This window comes from Acipenser ruthenus, chromosome 10 (assembly GCF_902713425.1).
Source record: "Acipenser ruthenus chromosome 10, fAciRut3.2 maternal haplotype, whole genome shotgun sequence".
Classification (NCBI taxonomy): domain Eukaryota; kingdom Metazoa; phylum Chordata; class Actinopteri; order Acipenseriformes; family Acipenseridae; genus Acipenser; species Acipenser ruthenus.
Genome location: NC_081198.1, coordinates 12,518,018 through 12,537,018, shown reverse-complemented (window position 1 = coordinate 12,537,018; position 19,001 = coordinate 12,518,018). Strand labels below are relative to the sequence as shown.

Below are 19,001 nucleotides of genomic sequence, written 5' to 3'. Positions count from 1 at the left end.
GTCCCAACTGGCTGGCCCAGAACTCCCGCGGCCAAGCCGCCGCGGTAGCCAGCCGCTCGAACGCCACCAAATACGCCTCCGGGTCATCCTCCGCCGACATCTTCATTGCCCGTGCCTTCGGGGGCGACATCAGCGGTGTTGTGGTAGGGGTCGTCGCTGCAGCAACGGCCAGCCCTACCCGTTCAATGAGCGCCGTGTAGCGCTCCTCCCTCCTTCTCTCCTCTGCGTCGCGCCTGCTCTCCAGCGCCTGCAGCAGCTCCGCCAGTGCGTTGCGGTCCATGATCCCGTAGTCTGACACCACGTGTGGCAAAGTGGTAAGTAAGGGGAACAGGTGTAGCGGTGATGCGGTGCAGGAGTGACAGGCAGACAACGGTATTCCAGTGAAAACAGTGCTTTATTCTTTTTTCCAGGTCTGGTGACCGCAAAGCAACTAAATCCCCGGCGATACACAACGATGTGTAACGCACGGGGATAACAATAAACAAGGCACAGTCCTGAACAAAAACAAACAGACGGTCACCAGTCCTGGGTGGGTGCAGTATTGCTGGGGCAAACACAGATAGTGCGGGGTGCAGTGGTGCTCCGGATAGTGCTGACCCTTGGCGACAGCTCCGGAGTAGTGCTTTAACTGTCTGGTGGTGAAAAACACAGACAATTACACAGACAAACACAACACAACACAACACGTAGTTATTTTCTTTTTAACGATGAGAGCTCCTCTCTCGATCCTTCTCTCTCCAAACGTTTAACCCAAACGAAGGAAAAGAACAGCGTTACCCTGGCCCCTATATGTAATCCCGCATGATATCTAGGTAAACGGTTGCAGCTGCCTTATTACTTGCAGCTGCCCCTTGTTTACCTGTCAAATCAATACGGTCTTACAACAGAGTCTCGCTTCCTTCCAGGCTGACCCACTTTCCGGTCCCGGAAACGAACTGTCAGGCCAGCCCTTCCAGATACTTCTCCTCCCGTTCTTTAGCGCCCTCACAGGTCGGGAGGAAGATTTATCACCAGAACTCATTGTATTTCTGTCACACAGACAAAATAGACTGTTGGACCGTTATAAAAATAAAAGACTTACCTGAACTGGAGGATTCTGAGTAAGCCAGCAGTATAATAAAATGGGAAAAACAAACATTGTTTACTCAGAGACGTGTGTGATTAATTGTTTTTAATGAATATTGGGTTAAACCCCGGGGTTGGATGAAGAGTGTAAGGATGTGGGCGTATGATAGTAATGTTATGTGTATTAGAGAAACTGTTGGTGTGTTGGTTGTTTTGTGTTTTCTGTTTGTTTATTATAGAACGCAGTGTATTAACTCTGGTCTGTGTACTCCTGTTCAACTGTTCGCCAACGTGTTGTTTCAAATAAAAGTATCAAACGTTTTCCACCTCATCTCTGTGTGGACTTGAATCTATGGACAAACATACATGTGTTACCTGCTTTCCAAGGAAGTAAAGGGGGCAGGGGTAAACCTAGCCTAGAGTAACCGTGTTTGGTGGTTGTGTTTGTTTACTTCTGTAGCCCTAATCCCTTCATCACTTCTGGTGTCAGTAGGTTTTGGGTTAACATGGTTCAATATTGTTCTCTTATGTGAAAGTGAGCAGTCTTGAGGCTCGTGAACTGAATGGCTTTTGGCTTCTTAATCATTTTTTTTTAAATACATATTTTTGCCTAATATGCCAACATCTCATATACCAATGGTTTTCTTTGTTAGAACCCATCCCATAACTCTAGTACACCTAGACAACACCGTGATTAGATTGCACTGTAGAAAAATAACACAGATGTAAAAAAAGAGCTGTAAAATGTTTATTAACCATATATACAGACGTGCTCAAATTTGTTGGTACCCTTACAGCTTATTGAAATAATGCTTCATTCCTCCTGAAAAGTGATGAAATTAAAAGCTATTTTATCATGTATACTTGCATGCCTTTGGTATGTCATAGAATAAAGCAAAGAAGCTGTGAAAAGAGATTAATTATTGCTTATTCTACAAAGATATTCTAAAATGGCCTGGACACATTTGTTGGTACCCCTTAGAAAAGATAAATAATTGGATTATAGTGGTATTTCAAACTAATTAGTTTCTTTAATTAGTATCCCACATGTCTCCAATCTTGTAATCAGTCATTCAGCCTATTTAAATGGAGAAAAGTAGTCACTGTGCTGTTTGGTATCATTGTGTGCACCACACTGAACATGGACCAGAGAAAGCAAAGGAGAGAGTTGTCTGAGGAGATCAGAAAGAAAATAATAGACAAGCATGGTAAAGGTAAAGGCTACAAGACCATCTCCAAGCAGCTTGATGTTCCTGTGACAACAGTTGCAAATATTATTAAGAAGTTTAAGGTCCATGGAACTGTAGCCAACCTCCTTGGGCGTGGCCGCAAGAGGAAAATCGACCCCAGATTGAACAGAAGGATAGTGCGAATGGTAGAAAAAGAACCAAGGATAACTGCCAAAGAGATACAAGCTGAACTCCAAGGTGAAGGTACGTCAGTTTCTGATCGCACCATCCGTCGCTTTTTGAGCGAAAGTGGGCTCCATGGAAGAAGACCCAGGAGGACTCCACTTTTGACAGAAAAACATAAAAAAGCCAGACTGGAATTTGCTAAAATGCATATTGACAAGCCACAATCCTTTTGGGAGAATGTCCTTTGGACAGATGAGTCAAAACTGGAGCTTTTTGGCAAGTCACATCAGCTCTATGTTCACAGACGAAAAAATGAAGCTTTCAAAGAAAAGAACACCATACCTACAGTGAAACATGGAGGAGGCTCAGTTATGTTTTGGGGCTGCTATGCTGCGCCTGGCACAGGGTGCCTTGAATCTGTGCAGGGCACAATGAAATCTCAAGACTATCAAGGCATTCTGGAGCGAAACGTACTGCCCAGTGTCAGAAAGCTCTGTCTCAGTCGCAGGTCATGGGTCCTCCAACAGGATAATGACCCAAAACACACAGCTAAAAGCACCCAAGAATGGATAAGAACAAAACATTGGACTATTCTGAAGTGGCCTTCTATGAGTCCTGATCTGAATCCTATCGAACATCTATGGAAAGAGCTGAAACTTGCAGTCTGGAGAAGGCACCCATCAAACCTGAGACAGCTGGAGCAGTTTGCTCAGGAAGAGTGAGTTGGATATTATGTTCTAATTGATAACTTAACTGTTTTTCCTTTAGAGTTTGACAATATACAGGTATTATAATGACCATGAGAGTTATTGTTTCAGACACAGTAAAATTCTCATTCGATTTTTAAAAAGGGTTGCATTCAGTTCCTTAAAACCACCACATTGAACGGTAGGGATAAACCACTGAAAGAAACAAGCATGCTCAAGAATATTACTGTCTTGTTTTCTATTGCCCCGTCAGTTGAGTCCCATAATTAATTTGTTAAAAGTAAAAAAAGGGAGATTCTCTTTCTTTCTCTTAGGCTTCTCCCTAACAAACTGTAGAAAGAAAAATGAACAACCATCACTTTCATCCTAAAAAAAACACGCTGCCATCACAGTGGCAAAAAGAATATCGACAGCTAGGGTTTTCAATGCAGGATTATTGCAAGAAGCAGTGGGGCATATCTAGAAACTAAAGGATGGATAACCAAAAACAATGCTCCTAGCACCGAGGATCATCTCCCAGTCTTTTCAGACCTATTAATATCTGAGTATGGCATTGAGATTCATTCATTATTCATAGCAATGCAGGCAGAGGCCATTCCAAGACCTGATAGATTCTCGCTTAAATGACAATGAGTGACAGAGCCTAGGGTTTTATAGTCTTTCCCTCACTGAAAGTGCAGTGCAGTGGGCAAAGGTCCAGACTGATCTCCCACTAATGACCAGCATGATGTATGTGCAGCTGCAGCTCTCCTGACATGTGGTCTACCTGGCATCGCTTCCAGCTTGCTAGCAGGAGCAGATCTGAGGCATGGTGAGGATGAACGCTTGACAGCCTGCACTGCTAGAGAATGGTCCTGTAAAATTTGTCATTAGCTGGGACATAGTGGGGTTAACCCTGGAGGGGAGCTCGGGGTTGGAAAGGATCACTGCACTGGCTCATTCTTTACCTGCCCTGCCCGAGTCATGGAACACCTTGTCAACACAGTGAAACTTGCATGCCTTTGAACAGTGCACTGTCATATTAAAATAGAGCAATGTTAACTTTAAACCTGCTAGCTATTCTTGACCTACTAAAACAAAATAAAAAAACAAAGGAAGCTATCTTTTCTCTTGTGCGTATATCTACAATATTTGTTTTATTATTTCAGTTTGCCCCATTTTATGTCAATATGTCAATAATAGGTGTTTGAAGTGTTTAGTATTATTCTATAGAAAAGTATATCTAATCGAGTCCTTATTCCCTGGTAACCTGTTTGACAGCTCCTTATAGAAGCAGGCAAGTACTATCCCTACAAAACTCAGAGAACACGGAAAAGGCGCCCATAATACCTTGTACTGGCATTCGTGTCTGGGATGATTATCTTTACTGTGATACAATTTAATTTGTAACACTTTTTTACACTTTTGTATCTATACATAAATATTTGTGCATAATTTTACACAAACTAGTACACAGTCAAATGTACTGACAAACAATTTCCATTTAAGCTCCAGTACCATGATATATATAAAAAAAAAACAGAACTAAATGTTTCAGTTCCAAGCAGGTTTAGTTTTACAATGTGTGAAACCTCAGGGAATGCCAGTCTGTTCAGTAACAAAGCTGTTTACATGCCTAGACCTCAGAAACCAGGCAAACAAGAATCCTAGACAGATGGTAGGCCTTTGAAAGAACCTACAGTAAAGTCTTGTTGCTGGATCACTAGGAACCATTCCCCTATTGGGCCGAACTCAGCCAATGTCCCAGCACTGTGTTTAGAGGAACTCGGCTCTCATCGTGTCATTTTTTGGATTAAACCTTAAACCAAGGCCTAGTATATGGGCTATTAAAGATTGCATGTGTATATTTTGAAGAATGAAATTGGTCACTTTTTGAAGACCTTAAACTGTGACTGACTGGGATATTTAGAATATTGTGTTCAGTTCTGGTCACCTTGTTATAAAAAGGATATTGCTGCTCTAGAAAGAGTGCAAAGAAGAGTGACCAGAATTATACTGGGTTTAAAAGGCATGTCGTATGCAGATAGGCTAAAATAATTGAATCTATTCAGTCTTGAACAAAGAAGACTACGTGGTGATCTGATTCAAGCATTCCAAATTTTAAAAGGTATTGACAGTGTCGACCCAGGGGATTTTTTCGACCTGAAAAAAGAAACAAAGACCAGGGGTCACAAATGGAGATTAGATAAAGGGGCATTCAGAAGAGAAAATAGGAGGCACTTTTTTACACAGAGAATTGTGAGGGTCTGGAACCAACTCCCCAGTAATGTTGTTGAAGCTGACACCCTGGGATCCTTCAAGAAGCTGCTTGATGAGATTCTAGGATCAATAAGCTACTAACACCAAACAAGCGAGATGGACCGAATGGCCTCTTCTCATTTGTAAACTTTCTTATGTTCCTATGTTTTGAGAAAATTACACAGTCATAAACTTGAACCATAATGACAAAACATTTATCTAAGATTTAACACAAGAGCCTCAGACTGTGTCATTTACAAATGGTGACTGAGCTATTACTCTTCAGTAGATGAAAACATATGCATTTCATATTATTTATTATGACATTTTCAGTCACAACATGACATTCATAACAAGGCTGTTCTAATGAGATCAAGGTAGGTGGCCGCCCTGAGAACTTGCATTGCTGGCTGGTTGGGACTCATGGTTTAAAGATTGTTTAACTGGATAGTAATATTAAAGCTTTTCAGCAGATTTTATGTTGTGTTTTCTGACTGTAAAATCTGAAGTCCGTTTCTAATAATAATAGCTACTCTCGGCAGTTGTCAGCGGACATTAGTTGGTCATGATTTATTTTAAGGGCCACTTTTTTAGTTTATTAACTGTTAACAAACGTTGTTCATTTTGAGCTAAGGTTTATGCTTTATACGGACGTGAACCCGGGACCTCCGCTTTGAAGCATAGCACCAATACCACTGTAGAAAAGACCAGGCTCCCTTGCAGGAGCAGATATCGGGCTTTGCCTTCATGTTTAGATTGCGTCACCTACCAACCCTGACCCCTACCCCTGTGCACGCTACACTCAGCCTCAATCCACCCTCAGACTTGCTCACCAGGCTACAGTTTTCCAAGTGCATGCCGGGGTACCTGCATCCACTTCTGACGCTAGAACCTCGGTTTACGCTAGCCGGGGCTTCTCACAAGTGGAGGTCGGACGCAAAACCGGGACCTCCCGCTTTGAAGCATAGCGCCGATACTGCTGTACAAAAGGGGTCGCCACTGATGTTTGAAGTTTTAGCTGTCCTATTATATATTAACTAACAATTAACAGAAAAAGTAATAATGTATATTAATATGTTTATTAGCTGGTTGTTAATAGTTAATAGGCTGCCCTTAAAATAAAGCATGACCCATTATTTTAATACACTGTTATTTTTTCCATGTAAATATGGTGCAATTTTATAGCATCAAAAATTCGGAAGACAAGAAAAGACTTCTTGTCGAAATGTTTTAGTTTCTATCAGTATTTCTAAAATCATCAAAAATGTACACTTGGATTCAGAAGCAGGGATGGTCAAGAACTGTACCTTCCTAGTTAGGACAGTGTAGCACACTTAGCATTTAGCTATGGGACCTCTACTTTCAAAATTTATCAGCAGTGTAATTTTAATAAATTTCAGTCGACAGCCAGAGAAGGGGATACAACCACTTTAATTACCTTTAAATCGCTCAATTTGCATTCAGCTAACACTGGGCTTTCATTGTCCCGTCATATGCCCTTGCACTTACTTGGTGGCAAAGTCTTCTATTATAAGCATTATATAATTACACACCAAGAGATAATACAATTGGTTTCATATCCATATTATGGCTGCTTTATTTGATTTAAGCTTTTATATTGATCCAGGATAACAGCCCCCCTTGCCAGGTATAAATAACATCAAATAAACAACAGAAGTAAGCAAAACCTTGCATAATGGCACTACATTGCTCAGTGCTTGACACAAATTGGACAGTATTGGTTGCAGGTTATCAGGTATGGGATGAATCCCTGTTATTACTATTGAATATAAACAATAACAAGTCATTGTCATGCCGTCAAAAAACTATAAATACCTCCAATGTTTTGATTCAAACACATGCTCCCTTGAGAAAGATATGTACAACATATGGAAATGTTGGGCAGCTGGATCTTTGAGTTAATATATATATATATATATATATATATATATATATATATATATATATATATATATATATATATTTGGCAGGTATAGCATCCATTCCCATAGTTACCAGCTTCTGTGTAAGATCCAGTACTAAAGAATGTTAATTACAACTGCAATTAAGGTTTTAGCTGGTAAGCTATTGAGGTAAAAAGTAACAAGATGTATTATGTTAGCTGGCTTTCTTTATTTACTAGCAGGGCAGCCATCAGTGTTCCACAGTTCTAGATGAAAGAGCCAGACAATAGCTTTTAGACAATGAGGATTCTTCTGTCCATGACTTCTTAAAGCAACACGACACAGTCAATGTCTCCCTGTCCTTCCTTTATTAGCAGATTCCAAGCTAAGACATATTTGAAATGCTCAGCAGCTAGATATGACATCGTGTTCCTTTTTCTTGTTGTAGAATAAAGATGTCTGGATCCTGGAGTGTGTGTGTCATAGCAACACTTTGACTACTGACCTGCTCTTAGCAACGTTAGTGCTATAATGAAGGTTGACCTGCCAGGTATGTATGGTGTTGTTTCAGAGGTTCTGAGGCTTTTATAAGCCACTGGAGTCATACTTCTATTATTATTATTATTATTATTATTATTATTATTATTATTATTATTATTATTATTATTATACTCTCCTTTTTCAACCCCATTTAGAATGTGGTCCTGTTCACAAAATTAGACCTCCTTACCCTCTCTAGAACAGTTGAAAAATGGTTTCAAGAACTGCAGACTTGATTTAAATACTGCTTAAGACTCTTTAACAAAACATTATGTAAAGTTTTGTGAATAGGGTCCATTGTCACAGGGTCCACTTGCATTGTGCTGAAGATCTTTCATTCTTTTATTTGTTTTAATAACTTTATTAATTCAAGATGAACTGCTGCTAGGTAACTAACCAGTTCCTGTGCTGTAGGTCACACCGTCTGATTGTAGCTAGACTAATGGAACGAGTCTAAAAGTGCACACAAAGTAACTGGTACCACCAGGAAGAGGCAATTTAGATGGTTCAGTTAATGCTCTCATTCAAAGAACACAAATATCTTGGGCACAAGAAAAGGGAGCCCAGTGATAACATTGTAAATTATTTTAATCTGATTTGTTATCTCATTTCAAATCCTACTGATTTATGAAGTGGATAATCTACATTAAAGAGCACCAGGTGATGCTGCCCAGTACAGTATTAGTTACTCTCTCTGTCTATGACATATATAGCCCTGTATTCCAAGTGATTTTTAATTAACTCTTCTTTTCAGGTTATCTACAAATCATCCACTATTTTTTTATTATTAAACACTATTTTTCACAATATGGACAAGGGTGTGTATTTAGAGAAGAGTTTCATTGTCAGAAAACTGGATTGTGCAACATGAAGAGGAATTTGATGTTGAAATGAGAAGTCGTTGACAGTCAACTCTCTCCCCTTGAGTGGCATCCAAAACATTTGCAACATTTAATATTTCACTTCTCTTCTTGAGCACAGCTCACACATGCACAAGCTGAAGCAAAATGGTGAACAATCCCATTATCGCTGAGATCTTTCTGCAAGATAGAGCCATACTGCCATCTGCTGTGTATATACAGGAACTGTGCTAAAACCTTTTGGTATGAAAAATGTCTTCTACGTTATATAGTATAAATTTCATGCAATAAACAAGATGGAGCACTACAATGCTGAATAATCAAGACCTGTTTACAAATGTAGACACAAAGCATATCTCACTAATGCAAGTGTGCAGCCATCTGAACCTAAACATAAATAATTAAACTCTATTCATTAGGTGTAATTTGTTGTAGTGCCAAACAAATGAAATAGCACACAGTACAAGCACAGTCTGGTGCAGTTCACAGTACAAGCACAGTCTGGTGCAGTTCACAGTACAAGCACAGTCTGGTGCAGTTCACAGTACAAGCACAGTCTGGTGCAGTTCACTTCTGTTTTCCTGAGGTCTGTTCTGACTGATCTCACAACTGAAATGAGTCAGAATGACTTGGCTCTGCGCATGTCACAAAATCACTGCCCAATATGACACATTTATATTTAATAATTCAACAAATTAGAATGGATGCAAAAGGATTCATGGAAGGGATGTCCAGTTCTGGGTTCAAGCTCAATTTACCACTAGTCCAAATGTATATTCATAAATTGTGAAGATTTTTAAGAGAATAAAATGATATAGGTCACAGTAAATCATTGAGGTGAACATAGTATGCTTTAAATTAACATTCAGGTGTCTGTTTCAATTATCTAAACTGTGGCATATCTTAATAATTATAGTAAAAGATACTAAGAATAATAAAAACAAATGCTAATATTACATACATATATTATTTCATACATACATACATGTTTATATACAAATTCACCTTGGCTTGGGGTTTGTGTGGGTGTGTGGGTGTGTGGGTGTTTGGGGGGGGGGGGGGGGGTGGTTGCAGATATTACTATCAATGTGCAGACAAAATTTGAGAAAATGTCCCCATAAAGATAGTAACTTCTGAAAAAACAACGTTGTGGGGACATCCCCACTTTGTTAAACACCTTTTTAAGAACTAAATATGCCTTCAAAGAAAAAAAAAGAAAAAAGGCCAAAAATTTAGTTTGTTGTCGACTTTCACCCTGTGTGGAGTTTTGTCTGACTGGAGTTAGAAATAGTAAATAAAAATATAGTGAGAGTCAATGAGAAGTCGCCACAAATATAGGAATACAAACATGTGTGTGTGCGTGTGCGTGTGGACGTGTGTTAACCTGCCTTTTAGGAAAGGCTGTAGTTTGAGTACAATACCCAGGGTGTCTGTTATACTGTACTTCTATTGTTAGTAGCCTGAGCTAACAACTTTGCAGTATGGAGTAGAGTTGTAAATTGGCCCTGTTATTTCTCATCAAATGTAACCAACTCCTCATACAGAAGCTGCTAGAAAAGCTGTCCGACATCTGTTGCATTTACTGTGATGGTATATGTTTTGTCAAAGCTTTACATTGTTGTTGTAGTACACTCTCTACATCACTTTGGTCTCATCAAACATTCCTATTTTTAGAAGCACACTGTAGAGATGGTGTGGTGTTAACACAGCACAGTGCCTTTTCTGTAAGTGGTTTACTTAGCCCAACATTGCAAAATTACAAAATTACTTTATATTCTTTCGGAAACTGTACTACTGGTACATATTGATACAGCGTAATTTGAATTTGCATGTAGAAGCCTAGTGAGAAGCACGCTTTTATAGTATAAATGCTAGAATAATGCTATAAAGCCAACTGAAAAGAAAAATGAATACGAGTGTGCAGTGTATAGTTAAAAGGTATTTGGTCACATGGAACTTTTTTTTAAGTAGAAATAGGTCATGTGGAACTTTTATTAAGTATAAATAGGACAGATTTTCAAATTGTTGCCTAAGTAGAAAATCCATCTTTCGGATGATACGTAAATCCAAGGTCCTATTGTAAGTGACTCTGCAGCAGCAGTTGTAATTCATAGTTCACCCCCTAGTCTCTGTAAGTTGCTTTGGATAAAAGTGTCTGCTAAATGACCAATTAATAATAATAATAATAATAATAATAATAATAATAATAATAATAATAATAATAATAATAATAATAATAATAATAATGTTTAACTCATATTATAGTGAAGTTATTGATGCTGATGATCGCATTGCTGGTGAGGGCTAGGCGTGACAGTTTGGTGTAACTAACATTGCTCCATGGGCCAAAATGCATAAAAGAGACACTGAAGAATCATCATCTTCCTGAGATAAAAGTACACTTCCTTATTTCCTTTTAACTGCATTGCAAGTCCCGTGTGAAGCAATGTTTATCACACTACTTCAGAACAAATGATGCAGAGCCAATGAAACTCGGTATCAAAAAAATGATAGCATACTACCTCAATCCATTTTTATTGTAAATGTTGCCAGTGATAACATTATCATGTTGGTTGTTTTTTTTTTTTTTTAAGTCAGCTATGAATTACATGTCCAGTAGTTGCCATTTTGTGTATTTTTATAGTTAGTTCAAGGTTTAAAAAAGTGGTTTAGTGACAGCTTTTAATGTCTATATCCCACTCACTATCAATTACTAAAGACATACATAAACAACCAACTAGAAACTCATAAACACATACACCAGCACCACCTGCAGGACATTTAACTCCTTACAGGGTATACTTTTACAAATAACATGAGCAGACACACAGTTCTTGCTACACAGAGCACATTTAAAACAAATTCATGTTTTGGATTGCTTTCAACATTCTTTTTGCAAGAAGACATCAACATATAAAAAATAAAGTCTTAAAATAAGCAGAAACCAGTTTATTTATTTAGAAGACTTTATTTTTCTAAAGTACACACAATTCACAATCCCCTGTACATACACAGCCCCTGCCAAGAGAGAATGCAGGTGCTGCAGCATCGAAGGGCAAAAATCAACAGAGGAATTTTTGTCTGCTGATTTCAAGCATGACATTCAGGGTAAGGAGCTATCTACAAATTACTAATTTAAGAACAAAATGGTGGTATATGGCATTTAAAATATTGTAAAATAAAAAGAAAAACAGTACTGCAAATTGATGATGGTTGCTGTTTTTATGCACCTCACATAATTTTCCCTGGATAAAATGCTCCTGCTGAAAATGTTTACCTATTCTGTAGATTCTGGCTTCATAGTACTTCATTGGCTCCCGACATAGCCCATGCATTCCCAATGAGACTTTGCCTGCAACTCTACAATGCTCTCGGTAGGAGAATCAAGAAAGATTAAAAAAAAATAAAACAGTACAAATCAATACTAGAATGTTTTTTGAAGCTTGTAATTTTAAATTATAAAGGTTTGTCATAATACATAGTGTGTCGAAATCCTTGGAGACCACTGGGTAAGAAAGCTGTTTAAATTCTTATAATTTTGGTAGCAACATTTATATTTTGTATATATTCACTAACCAATGCCCCTCTTTGACTAAGAAAAAGCAAATTAGAAATGGATCATCGTTACATGGCACATTAAAAGAAAGAGGAATTTAAGTTTTTAAAATATATTTTTTGTTGAGAGCAGGAAAAACCATTCTACCTTAGATGATGAAGATTTAAACACCTTGAACGTTTACAGTTTGATACAGGGTACAATTATTTTTATCCTCGATAGTTGCCATGAATCTCAGCCTTGATTCCACAAGCCATGTCAATTAGTTGCTTCAAAACACTCTCTTTGTTTTGGTTGAAGTCGCTGTTGATGGTCTGGATCTTGTTTTTTGTTTGCTCATCCACCTCGAGAGAAAATTTACCTTGAGATCCCATTATCTGCAAGGATAAAAAAATAAAAGGTTATGTTAACTGTAAACATCTATACTCTGTTTGTCGACAGACTCATGTTTACAGTATAAACAGTTTGTGAAGCTTGGGAAATTACTGTTGTATGTATATGATGACAAGAAAAACACCCTAGCTATTGCATTTCAAGTCGAGTATTCTCCTGGTATAAAGCTATATCACATAAACCAAGCCGGTTAGAATTGGCATTTGCACGCACTAGTTGCACCTCCCCCTGTGAGCTTTTGAACACTATAAAGCTTGCAAGGTTTTCTGGGAGGAAATCTTTAGTACAAGTGCCTAGTAGATTCAGTGGTTAATCTACAAGCTTATTACCGGCAAGTTCCCATTAACCTGTAAACCTACTTCACTCAGTCTTGCCATACTTTCGAATTACCTCACAGTTTCGTCCAGCGGGGAGGGGGGAGGAGGAGGGGGAGGAGGAGGGGGGGGAGGAGGTGGGGGGAGGAGGGGGAGGGGGGGGGGAGTATACGATGCTCTTCTGCCTAATATATTTTGTTCACCGAGATGAACACGTCACATAGATTTATTATTTGTTTTATAGCAGGTGGCACTGGATACTCTGAAGAATGAGGCTGTGCTCCAACTTTTTTTACTCTACTTATTTTTCTTGAACCATTGTTTGGGTTCAATGTTTTTGGAAATCTGTAAGATTTTGTATCATAATAAAGGTGGTTATTTAACGCAAGATTGTCCTGACTGAAATGATGTAAGTTAAGCTATATGAAATGAAAGCGAAACAAATAGATTTCCTTCTCCGTTCAGGACACCATCAGACTACAGTAGGTTTAAAAGCAGAACTGAATCGAATGGTTGTTAGCACTGCAGATGTAACTTGCTGCTTCCAACAAACCTGTATGAAGTCATGTGTTTCAGCAGTGATAATGATAATCGCATTGACACAGAAACAGAACAGGATATCCTCAAACCACTGCCAGTCATATTCATTTAAATGGCACAGTGAACTTTCCAGTTTTACAAATGCAACAGCTGTTGTCTAGAAGTATAATATGAAGTAATATGGAAATAGTATGTAAAACACTTTATGTTGTACATGGCACTCATTGCGTATTGTACACAAGAAATACTGAAAGTCTGCCACTGGGATATTTCAGTTTTTTTCCATGGGGCAAGGCATGTCCCACTATGAAATTATTTTCTGAAAACAATCTCAATATGGTCCGTTGGCAGCCATGTTGTTGTAAAAGTCAAACAGAACTAATGTGGTATCTGGTAGACATTTGTAGTACATGGATGGATCTTAACACAGGCGCCCTACAATTTTAGATTTCAATTTTCAATCTAAAACCTGATTGGCTGAGGGTTTATAGTTGTGGTTAGTAATAATTCAAATGCATTCGTTTAAAGTGTATCCTGTGGATTGTATAAATACTTACACCTGTTTGTTTGTTTTTAAAGCCATTTTCCCTCATTTGACGATAATTTTCCACTTCCGCTAGAGCTTCATCTTTTGCTTGCTTTAGACGTCTTGCTTTTCCTGCACAAAAACATGCAAAAATACAAATGTAAATACCACTGCATGATGCACCCCACACAAGCCCTTCTTGCATTTAGAAGTGAAACAAAATGCAAACCACTATTTCCTTTGCTTTATGTCTACTGGGCAGCTGGCTCTTTTAGCTAATATATATATATTAGCTAAATACATATATATATATATATATATATATATATATATATATATATATATATATATATATATATATTATACAAACAGTAAAAAAATGGGTTTAAAACTATTTTGGCACTCCATTAAAGTGCTTAATCTATGAATGGATCACCAAAAAAAAAGAACAAGAATGACAAACAAACAATCTAGTAAGTGTCACATTCACTTTAAAGAGTCAGGTCATATCTAAAAACAACATTACTGTGCATATGCAATCAGATCTTTTAAGTGTGGTAAACTTTACACTGTGTCAGATCTTTCAACACTATGGAACAAATGAGTACTATGAACAATGACATCAAACACACACAATGGAAATGTCACTTAGCTATGCTATTCTTTATTTGCAAGCAATTCTGAAAGATCTTCCTTTAAGACAAATGAATTGAACTTGACTTTAATGCAGTATCAGTACAGTTTTTAAAAAATAGTTTTGGACTTTTTTTTGGGAGCGTGTCTGTCGACTTGGAAAGGCAGAGCACAAGATACTGAGAAAGGAAGATTTACATAAAACTGTAACAGCCTAGTACTAGTGAGAGGAGGCTCGGTGAAAGGGAAGTGTGTATTTTAAGACCCAAGGTTTATACAGTAGTTCAAAGTAACATTATAGTTAAAATGTAAGGCTGTAGTTAATGAATAAGTTAGCATTAACATATGTACTGTATTTATTGGAAGTACTTGTGACTTTAATGTAATGTTGCATTTTACTCACCCAAAATACATTTTTCTCACATTGGGGTAGATGTACTAAAGTGTTGCGTCTGTCACAATCATTGCAAACCAGTCGGAAGTGTAGTGTGAAATGTACTAAACAAACACAACACTGTTTGCATCATTTTAAAGAATGCTTTGCAGCCGCAGTTCTTATTTGCGCTTTAGCCTTAAAGGAATATGTAATTCTGGGCATTCCTGCAGAAATTCTCAAAAACAGGGTGGAGTGCAAATGAGGGATCAAAAATATTGTAATGAGATGTACTAAAGCTGCATGCAATTGCAACACTTCCAATTGCATCAATTTGTTAAGAACTTTTGAAAGCATATTTTAAACAGTCGCAATTGTTGCTGGCATTTCCCATGTCCGTTTTTTCTCATGCATTGTCAGTTGTGCTCAATGTATTTTTGAGACGAACACCCAAGTACCTAATTTTCACTAAAGTCAGGCTGTACATGCAAGCCTTGAAAATAAATTTCTGTGACATTTCTGGTTTTCCCAGTGTGTTGGGAGCAATTGACTGCACACTAACCCCTCCAGCTCATTCTGAGCATCTGTATAGGACCACGATCTATTGTGTGTTAATTGTCTAGGCTATTAAGTAGACCAAGTTACAAATAAAATAAAAAAACCCTAAAATCATTTAGTTTCAATTTAAAATAATCTTTTATTGTACACCAAAATATACAATGCAGCAGCATGATTTATTTTGTGTTACTAGTAGGCTAAAGTACAAAAAAAGTGCACTAGGTATTCATTTGATTTTACTACTGGAGTGTATACTGTATAGGCCTACTGTACAGATTTATATTTTTACATAATGTGTAGCATACCCAAAACACATTAGTGTTATTTCAGCGCAATGATTTATATTTAAAATACATCGAGAACTGTAAATGTATGTGTGTGCGATTTTATTGTATTGTTTTTAACTATAGAGTCTGATGGGATTAAACTGCCTTTCATTTTTTATACATATATAAAATAATAACAATAATAGGTAAAATGAAGACGGAACAGAATGCATTGTACAGATCACGTTTACATTTAACAAAAACAAATTTTATTTTGAATCATGCACCCTTGCATGTATAGACGTTATCCTTCGGGCACCCTCTGCTGCAGCAGATCACAACTCAACTGCCACTATTTTATTTGAAAAGAATGTCGCCAACTCTCGCTAAAGATCTCACTAAGATAGATAGATAGATAGATAGATAGATAGATCTCAAAATAGGGCACATACTGGGATTATCCACATACAGCAATTATGGTTGTACAGTATAATTTGCACATTTACCTTGGCGGCTTCAGAAAATTAGGCTCTGTGTCTCCAAGAGGCTTAAACACTTGAATCTACAGTAAATACATTTCTAGATCATTTTGTTTGTTAAAGTATGCAGGGGCTCTATATTTTAGTCTCAGACTTGCAGAAAACATAACAATCTAAATATAAGAACCTGCATATAGATTACACTCCAAGATCACTTGTATTTGTCAAAAAATAAGACTGCAAAAAAAAAAAAAAAAAAAAAACACCCACACGAGGGTGTCACCCTTCTGTACTGGTGCTGCTTTACTTGTCATGAAGGCGGCCTCATAGCCAAAGTCATTTTTTTTACCGCATGTCCACCTCATGACATAGAAACCAGGATTATTACTAAGAAATGCAAACAAAACTGTGCCTAACGCACCGATAAAAAGATATATAGAGCAATGCATGATGCAGTATTATTTTTATACTGTAAAAACAATTCAAATCCTGGGCTCAGACTCTCAACCAACACCAACATGTTCTGGACTGGGGCACTTGGTTATCCAACTGCTTTCTTTACTTCTTTTTTTTGTTTAAAATCATGTGCATTTGCAACATACCTTATTTTACTTGAAGATGATGATGTAATGAAAACAGGAAACAGTCCACATGAACAGTATAATTACACTTGGTAAAATGTATCTTCAAAAGGATACTGCATTTTGTATTATATATATATATATATATATATATATATATATATATATATATATATATATATATATATATATATCCAAGATGAAAAATAACCCCTATTAAAATACTTTTCGTGTTGCTCATGCATTGTGTTTCCTGGTTAACTTCCTGATTTACACAACATATTTGAAGCCCATCAACTTTTCTACTGCAAAATTTTATTTGGTTACTTTTGCTTATCATACTAACAAATTATGTTATAAACCAAGTAAATACATTTTTAAATAATCTCCATGAATAGATCATCTCAGCCACTTACGTTTTTTAGCTTCATCGAGCTTTTCCTTGGCCTTTTTCTCTGCCTGTATAAGATGATGGATTCCATGGGATTGGCTGGTCATTGTTGGGCTTGTGCTCTCACACTCAATGCAGCAGACAATGCAGTGGGGCTTTTATAGCTCTGCAGACCTCATCAATTGGGTTTGTTCAACAAACACAAAACACAAACCAGTCTGAGCTCACCCAGAACCCACCTGAGGCATTTGGCACAAAAATGAAGGTGGGGCAGCACGTCATCCCTTCAGACTCCTAGGTTCATAATTAGTGCTGCTGCTTTGGTGCAGTGCTCTCTTGCATTATGTTTGGAATGAACTGGTACTTTACAACCTAAACTGACCCTTTTTTTGTAACTTGTTTTTCCTTACTGTTTAACAGCGTGCAATGACAAGTCTGACTGTCAAGATAACAAGCACAGCAGACAGAGTAGTTGTTCTGAGAATACAGAACCCTGGTCACCTTTTAACCAGTATCTCAAGTAGACACACTGATAAAGACATCGAGCAAAACCTTTTTCAATGTCATCATCGATTTAATCAGTAGTATGTCACAGAGAATATCTCTGTTGCTTTTTAGTAATGAAACAGTTAATTTAAATATGAATACATCTTTTGTTGTCAAAGTCGTATCCACTACTGTCACAAAGATCTTTGCCCAGGGGGCAGACTTAAGTGTTGCTCTCCAGTTATAGAGCAGATTGGTGTCACTACAGTCGTTATGTGAAAAGGTTTTTGTTGTAACTTAATGGCAACCTGCTTTAACCTAAACTACTAAATACATGTATGCCTCAGAATAACACAGTATATTAGCTACATTCAACCACAATGTTTGGGTTGGTATATTTTTTTTATTATATTTTTTGTACTTGGTGATTGGTTTATACTCTCCTACACAGTGAACCCTTGGCTTAAAACTTTAAAACACCCAACCAAAAAAATAAATAAAATAAAAAACATAAAAAAATAAAAAATAAAACATAATAGAAGCAAAATAATCTGTTCTTAGTGTGGTGCAAAGTGCCGTCAAATGTTATTATAACAGGAAGAGTGCATTAGTTACAGCAATTGTCATAGTTTCCATCCAAACAATTGACACAACATTGTTCACCACATCAAAAGACAGGTCTCTAATTTTTTGTTCGTACCTATATATAGCTAAAAATATGTACATGGAAAGAAACATGCAATGCCCTTGTGAACGATGTATAGCTTGCTATGAGCAGTTCTTTTTTTCTGCAGAATTTCAAGTCACGACTTCCTCGTACTAGATAATGCCTGTCCTTGGAAGCCCTCCTTAAAATTAAAAGGGAAAATGAGTTGGTGAAGAATGTGTTGTCTGATCAGCAGAATGCTCCTCTAAGAACCGCAGTGTCACTGTTACCAACATCAACTGTATATACAAGTTTTGCTGTTTCCTGTTCAATATGTGTGAAAACTAGTGGTGCAATCGACAACCTAATTTCTTAATCGATTATCACCTATACATTCATCGACAATAATCGCTGCATCAACGACATTTTCATTTTTCAGTATCAAGATAACACTTTAGGCTTTTTATCAGAAGATCTAATAAATAAAAACACTAATGGTTAAATGGCAAGGCAGAACTTACATTCAAATGAGAACACTTGGGTTCAATTAACAACTGAACCAAATGTTTTAACAAAAGTAATTTTGATCT

The 19,001-nt window shown here is 37.3% G+C and overlaps 1 protein-coding gene across 1 annotated transcript; it reads right to left on the bottom strand.

The window, feature by feature from the left end:
• Positions 1-11,177: 11,177 nt before the first annotated feature.
• Positions 11,178-17,445, bottom strand: LOC117405492 (V-type proton ATPase subunit G 3-like). The gene is made up of 3 exons (XM_034008592.3): positions 17,305-17,445; positions 14,030-14,130; positions 11,178-12,602 (listed from the first exon to the last, which is right to left on the bottom strand). Exons 1-3 carry the CDS (start codon positions 17,384-17,386, stop codon positions 12,435-12,437), a joined length of 351 nt encoding a protein of 116 aa, XP_033864483.1. The 5' UTR covers positions 17,387-17,445; the 3' UTR covers positions 11,178-12,434.
• Positions 17,446-19,001: the final 1,556 nt, after the last annotated feature.

Coding starts and splice junctions, on each gene's coding strand:
- LOC117405492 (XM_034008592.3), bottom strand. CDS start 17,386: ATGACCAGCCAATCCCATGGAATCCATCATCTTATACAGGCAGAGAAA. Junction 14,131..17,304: donor GCTCGATGAAGCTAAAAAAC/GTAAGTGGCTGA, acceptor GTTTTTGTGCAG/GAAAAGCAAGACGTCTAAAG. Junction 12,603..14,029: donor TTAAAAACAAACAAACAGGT/GTAAGTATTTAT, acceptor TTATCCTTGCAG/ATAATGGGATCTCAAGGTAA.